This window comes from Podarcis liolepis (assembly GCF_965112155.1).
Source record: "Podarcis liolepis genome assembly, chromosome: 7".
In the NCBI taxonomy this organism is placed as follows: Eukaryota; Metazoa; Chordata; class Lepidosauria; order Squamata; family Lacertidae; genus Podarcis; species Podarcis liolepis.
In genome coordinates this window covers 77,669,005-77,676,521 of record NC_139561.1, presented here as the reverse complement: position 1 = coordinate 77,676,521, position 7,517 = coordinate 77,669,005, and the positions used below count along the sequence as shown (strand labels likewise).

The 7,517-nt window shown below is 46.9% G+C and overlaps 1 protein-coding gene across 1 annotated transcript in view; it reads right to left on the bottom strand.

The window, feature by feature from the left end:
• Positions 1-3,582: 3,582 nt before the first annotated feature.
• The window catches only part of LOC310711154 (uncharacterized protein), a 116,594-nt gene continuing 112,659 nt past the window's right edge, over positions 3,583-7,517 (bottom strand). The window contains exon 6 of the mRNA XM_083512622.1: positions 3,583-6,015. Within this exon, the coding sequence (XP_083368748.1) occupies positions 4,809-6,015 (1,207 nt within the window). The 3' untranslated portion in view covers positions 3,583-4,808. The remainder of the gene's footprint in view (positions 6,016-7,517) is intronic.

Genomic DNA, 7,517 nt, shown 5'->3' with positions numbered 1-7,517 from the left:
TGGCGCAGCACAGTGCGGGGACTCGCTTCCGCTGTGCCGGAAATCGCGTCTGCGCAGACGCAGTGGCTAGCGTGGGTTGTCAGCACCCGGGGCAAGGCAAGTAATTTGCGCCCCCTAACCCGTGGATTTTAGCACTCCAGTGCGAGCGAGCGCCCCCCCCCCGATGTTGCGCCCGGCCCCCTACACCCCCCCACGCTATGCCACTGGAGCTGGGGGCGAGCGAAGGAGCCAAGGACCCCCCCCCAAAGGCTCAGCAGGAATTTATTAAATTTATTATTTGTGGAGCCCCCGCGGGCCGAGGCAGCCGAAGCCCCCTCCCCTCGGGTGCCTCCCCGCCCCCTCCTCTCCTTGGGCTGTAGGTGGAGCTCCAGATCCAGGCTTGGCGAGCGCCTCTCCTCCTCCCGGCCGGTCCGGGGGCTTCCAGCCGTGCTCCGTCCTCGCCCCCCCCCCCGCGGCTGAGAGCCGGAGCCAGCGGCGCCCCCTTCTTCCGGGAGACCCTCGCCCGCCCGCTGGCTTCCTCTCGGAGGGTTTTGGGGAGCGCAGGGTGCAGAGAGGCCCCTCAGAGCTCTCCTCCCTCCCAGTCGGCAGAAGCAGCCGCCGCCTGTGGCAGGGCCGAGGGGATGGCAGCGGCGTCGGGGTGCGGAGGCTGCCCGTGCCCGGCCAGGCGTCGGTGGCGGCGTTGGCGCTGCTGCAGCGGCTGCTCCTCCTGCGAGCAGTGAGTGGAGCGCAGCCGCAGCGGCGGCGGGGCGCGCGCGCTAGGGCGCAAGGCTGGCGGCGGCGACGGGGAGCCCGGCGGAGGAAGGAACTTGTCCCTTCCCTCTGGACTCGCGCCCCCCCCAGATGTTGCGCCCGGTGCGGCCGGCACCCCCCACGCTACGCCACTGCGCAGACGCAGACTCCAGAAATCGCAGGAGTGTGTGCACAATCCAGCCATAGCTGTCAACGTTTCCTGTTTTTTAAGGGAAATACCCTTATTCCGAATAGGATTCCTCACAAGAAAAGGGAAAAGTTGACAGCTAGGGATCCGGCCCATGGATGGATCTCCGCTGGAGTGCACCGACCCAGGCGTGCTAAACCTTGCTGACCCCTGGCTTATACCCCAAAATGGGGCAGCAACCTAGTGACCTCCAGACTCACCTTAGGGCTGGGACTTATGGGCCTGCAGACCCACCCCCACCCCTCTTTTCCTCACAAACAAAGAAGGAGTCGAGCGGCCAACTTTTCCCCTCTCGCTTTTGCATTCAGCAGGGTTTTCACAAGTTGCCGTAACCAACTTCCAATTCTCTGTATTAGCTTCTGGGGCGGATGGTTACGCATCAACCCCAAATTAAATAGAGGGAACCCATCTGCACGAAATTGGCCCGTGGCGATTTGCAATGTCCATTTGCAGTTTTGGAAAGAGTTGCTATCGATGAAATGGAAATGACGCCTTGCTATAGCAGGGAAGGCTCTGGGGGAGTTCAGTTCCTTCTCAATTCCTGCTGAGAAGGTGCTGCTAATGGTCGGCCAAATTCCAAGCTCTTTTTTCTTTCTTTTTTTCTTTTTCGTGGGTTCTTATTTTTAAACGAGAGTTGGCCGGGGGGGGGGGTGAGGGATGAGGGGACAGCTCTCAAATAATAGAGGACGCTTTGAAACAAAATAGAGAACTGTCCTCTGTCATGTAAGACATAGTAGGGCTTTTAACACAGACCTCCAGCAAGGTTACTCCTAGTCTAATATAGATGAAGGAAGAGAGGGGGCTGGTGGATGAAGCTTTCTTAAGAAAACAGTACATGCTTCATTTCCTCTTATCTGAATACAACAACGCATCCCCACTTAAAAAATCAGGAGTCAGATTTTGTTGGATATGTCTGTGCCCAGGCTTGCATCAGGGGACGACTCAGCTATACAGCTGCAAACTAAAAGGTTTTAAGTGTGTTGTAAAGCGAAACGTACAAATGTGACACTAGATGGCATCAGTGAGCAATGGCAAATTCAATGTGTTTTTCAAAATGTTTTTTTAAAAAAGCATTTTCACAGTGTTTCTTTACATGTGCGTAGGATTCCACCAGGGTGTCTCATCACACTTTCATTCTTTGGAAGCATATTAGATTTCTGTGTTTTTGCGGCAACTACCACGGGATCACCACCCCCCACCCCCACCAGAAAAAATGCACTAGAATAGGGATGGATGAATCTGCTGGTTTCAGATTTTTTCTGTTTCTCATTTTTCCATTTTTAAGTCCTCTATGATTCCACACCAGTTTGCTTTTGCTTTTTTTAAAGCACTTCCAGGTGACATTCAGGACTCCACAGCCAAGCCCCCGTCTCCGCCAATGACTACAGAGAGGGTGGCAGAGGGGCTGGTGGTGGATCACCATAGCATTCTCTTCTTGTTGTTTTGTTTTTTAAATGTTTTATATTCAGAGATGTACTGGCCAGTCACATGGCTACAGCTGCTCATTTTCTTATTGTCACTTTTAAAATATATTATCGTTTTATAAAGGAAAATTGTGCTTATTTCCAATTAATTGTGAATTTACCATGAGGGCAGCAGAAGCAAGCCTCCTTTTATTCATGTAGTCATGATGGCACTGCGATTTAAGTGAGATTCCTGGCTATGTGGATTTTTATACTTATCAATGGTAGACACACACACACTCCAAATGGGTGTAGAATTTTTCCCATCACAGTTTTTGGAAGCATCCCTGCCAAGCACTCTATAAATCACACTTATCAAAGGACCACATTCTTAGGCCATCTTTCCCACAAGCAGCTAACAAGCAATAATAAAATAATAAAAAAGTTGAATGAATACAACTTAAAAACAAAATTAAAATACATTAAAATATTGAAACATTAAAATATTAAAATGTAGCCTCATTGCAGGAGGAGAAAGGAAAAGAAAAAAGAAAGAGGGGGAGGGTATCAAATTGATTCTAAGCCAAAGGGCAGGCGGAACAACTCTGTCTTACAGGCCCTGCGGAAAGAAATCAGATCCTGCAGGGCCCTGGTCTCATGAGACAGAGCGTTCCACCAGGCCAGAGCCAGAGTTGAAAAGGCCCTGGTTCTGGCTGAAGCCAATCTAACTTCCTTAGGGCCCAGGACCACTAGGGTGTTGCTATTTATGGACCTTGAGGGACTCTGTGGGGCATACCGGGAGAGGCGGGGGTTTCTGTTTCAATTAGCAATTCATCCACAATTTGACCCATGCATTAGTGCACTGACTTGTTTGTTTGGTGATTTAAACATTAATAATGCACTGTGTTGCCTTTTTTAAAAGCATCACTGCAACTGGAGATGTAAGGAACAGAACCTGGGATGTTCTTCATTCAGTGCTTGCAAAGATACTTGATGGAACCTGTATTTTAAACATGGGTGGTATATTTGAGCCCAGCTTCAGTTGTTAACAGGCTGGCACAGCAATGTATTTAAGACTAAATGTTCCATTGCTGTTAATTCATGGCTGCTTGCTTCCTCCCTCCCAGATCTCTGGCCATGATGTCTGAGGCTGATAGGAGTTGTATTCTAACAGCATCTGGAGGGTCCTTAGTTTCAGGATTGGCTGGAAAGATGAAGAAGTGATTCTCGAAACAAGGAAAATTTCATTCAGTATGCAAGTTTATTACTACATGCTCGTAATACATAGCACACAGATATACTCCAGCTCACTAAACCTCATCTAGTCCTATACAGAAAACAAACTACTGTTTTCCCATCAAGTACTGAAGTTTCTGTTGCAAAGGCAATTTACAGAAGGAATTGGTGGCATAACCAGAGCAAATAGACAGAGTGTTGGCCTCCCACTGGACTGCGGTTCTTCTTCTTAATCCAGTCCAAAATCTGGGCTTTGTTTTGGTGTGATCAAACATCGGAGAGTCCCCAGCCCTGTTCTGAAGAAGTGAACAGCTTTCCAACCTGGGTGTTGGCCCCCATTCAGCACATTCTCTTCCAAGATGAGTGCCTGACAATATGGACCCACTCAGAGCTCTGTATGACGCAACACTCTATCGCACATCTATGCAAATAGTAATGTAAGACAGGTTAGGGCCCCTACAAACTGGCGTTTTATTGTGGGTGAGTTCTGCAACATATTATAGACACAGTAATAGTATATCGGTGCATTAGTGGTGCATTTGTTCTGCTTTATGAGTTGTTACATCATGTTTTCCCAATACTACCGCATCATCCAGAAGGGCTGGAGCACAAGAAAAGTGGGACAAAAACAAAGCAAACACCCCGAACATTTGTGGTTTGGAAAGTTATGGGATTTCAACATGAAGTTACAGGAAGGGCACTGATCAGAAATGAAGTAGTATAGCAGCCCCAAAACATATTGAAACTAGTATAGTATAGTATAGTATAGTATAGTATAGTATAGTATAGTATAGTATAGCCCCAAGAATATCATGAGCACAAATCAACTGATAAAAAAGGACATTCAATGGCCCCTTTATTCTTAGAGGCTAATGCAAAATCTCCTTGATATGTCCTTCACCTTAAAGTTCCTCTGTTCTTTATATGTACAGATCACCTAAGTTCAGGACCCTGATTTCTCAAGTGCTCATGGCACTCACAGCCAAGTACTCCCCATGAACTCTGCAGCTTCTATTGTTTTCTTTATCTTGTTTCATGTATGAATCACTTCCATGAAATACCCAAAACAATGTAACAATATAAACAGGAAAAGCATATAAAGAATTTTACTTGCAAAACCATTTCCTCCCCCCGCCCCCCCAAAAACCCTGAGACATTGATTTTGTGGATTCCATGTTACTAGCAGATCTCCAAACACTAGCAGATAGGTGTCTGGTCTTTATTTGGGACTTTCAGTGCTCAGAGGCTTTTGCACGAACATTCTCCGCATCTTCCTCGACATCTTGCAGAAAGCATTGCAGCATGTAGTAGATGGTTCTGAAAGAAATAGTTCCACTGACTAAACTGCCCAACACAGGTATGAACTCAACAATCTGTTCTAGCACTGTCGGTGCTTTACACTGCTCTGACTTGGCCAAGAGATCAAGTACAAATTCTTCGCTGATCTCATTAGCCAGTGGAGACTTCTTAATCGCTGATTTCAGCTCACTTAGAGGTTTACCAACCCGGTTTGCAAGACTGCACAGGGACTCTTCATCCAACCCAAAAGCCATGCAGAGCTTTTTGAGTGTTGTCACCAAGAAGGAAATATGCCAAGGTAATTTGAGAGCTAACCGAGTCACACAGCCAAAATAGGAAGACACAAGGGCCTGCTTCCATATAAGTTTCCTCATCTCAGATTTCTTCTTCTCCAGGATATCTCTTGAGAAAGTTGGCATTGAGAGAAGGAGGGCGTGTCTTTTGAGATGATCCAGTTCATTCTGCAAGGTTTCTTGCAGAATGGGGAAATCATACATGCTCAAATCCCAATTTGATATCAGAAAAACCTTTGGAGAAGCCTCTCCCAGTTTTCTCAGTTTATCACAACAATCTTGCCTTAAGTCCTCAAGTGTCTCCATTTCATTGAAGTTGGGTTTCCTTCTTTCAGCAGCCATGCTAAGATTAATTTTAGGGTGCACATAGTAAAACTTCTTTTTCATTTTCTGAATCTCACGAGCCAGCTGGGTGTCACTCTCTGTAAAACGTTCTGAAGCAATGATAAAGAAATCGTATTTGCTAAAATCTACCTTCTTCAGATACTCATCTGCTTTGAATTCATCTGTTCCAATTCCTGGTAGATCCCATAGTGTCACCTTGGGAAAATTCGGGTGCTGATATTTTGTCGGAAACATGGTTGTCTGTTTCAGCCCCGTCTTAGCTGAGCCCTCTTCATAATCTGACATACCCCGCAAGGCATTGACAAGAGAAGACTTGCCAGTACCTGTATGCCCTGTGATGGCAATGTCAAGTGTGGCATTGCTTAGCAAATCTAACTCTTGCCGAATCTGGGCTACCGCATCTGGGAGATTTCTTTGTCTTAAAACAGCCTTCATATTTTCCAAGTCAGCAATAAAAGTTGAGATGTCACACCACTTGGCTCTTCTAGATGAATCACTTGATCTAGGAAAGAAAAAAGCATTTTCAATATTAAAAAATACTACGTATTTTTCTTTGACAACCTAGATATAGCTGCATGGAGGTGAACTGATATATGTAAGAGTAGTACTGATGGAGGTTGTTGCATGCCAAGGCACCAGAGCCACAAAGTTCCCAGGAGAACAATAAATCACACTGACATGGAATATTTTGGTTTATGGGTTCAAATAGGCCACAACTTTATTGGTTACAGATGTGAGTGGTTTGGCTCAGGCATTGGGGTGAAGCCAGGCGGTATCTTGACTCTCGCCCATCTGCAGGGAATCCACAGAAGGATAAACCACCATTAGGGGGTGCCCTATAACTTACATTAGATAGTGGCACCCTGCAGAGTCCCCATAGGGGCTGTGACATGGCCCTAGCCCTCGGACAGGATTCACACCCCAGATCCTTTTAACAGGATACCCTTACTGAGGAGGGGCAAGCGAGGCAACAACCTCCCCTCCATCCAAACAAAGGCTTACCCAATGCCTAACCTCACAGAAGTTGTGACGATTGCTACTAGGTGGGCGAAAACCAAATGGCTGGTGCCCATTTGCCAAGTGGAAAAAAATCCTACCTGACCCGGCCCCAACAACATGGCGACCCACAACTGCCATAGCAAGGTCATATCAGAGCAAAGCATGAAAAGAGGGTGGGTAGGGAGGGTGATCTGATGAAGAGGCGAGGAAAAGGAAGCCGACCGGCCTACCAGCCATGCCAAGTTTAAATGGCCCACACCCACCTTGGCCGCAGATTGGCTAGGGCTATTGCCAGCACAGATGACTGCACTGGCTGTGACGCAGGGAGGGGAGGCAGAGTACCTCCCCCTAAGCCAGAAAACTGTTGAAGCTTGGCTGACTGGCTGCAACGCTGTACACCAGAGGAAAGGTGAACGGATCTGCCAGCTAAACAAGACCCATATGGAGACTCTGGGCTTCCCATCTTCAGCCCTGAAGCCCAAAGGTTGAAGGTGGAAACTGAGGATCACGACAGTGCCTGGGGTGTGTCTGGAGGCTATTGGTGTGTGCAGGTGAGATATTAATGAGATGGGACACTTCAGGCTGCCTTAGAACCATTGTGTGTTCCTCATTTATATCCTCATTTATATGGGAAGGGCATATAGCTCGGTGGCAGAGCATCTGCTTCAAATGCAGGCGATCTCAATCGCTCGCACCTCCGGTTTTGGCTGGGAACATGCCCTTTCTGAAACCCTGAAGAGCTGCTGCCAGTCCGTGTAGCCAATACAAGGTCTAGCTCAATAAATGGTCTGACTCAACATAAGACAGCTAAGTTCCTTACTAAGGTTCTGTACAGGGTGCCATTACTCCAAAGATAATAATAATAATAATAATAATAATTATTATTATTATTATTATTATTATTATTATTATTATTATTATTTATTATTTATATGTATTGTTTGAGTCAGGAAGGACCCTGACAAAGAGAAGGGATTCACCTTCTGCAACTGAAACCTCCAGACA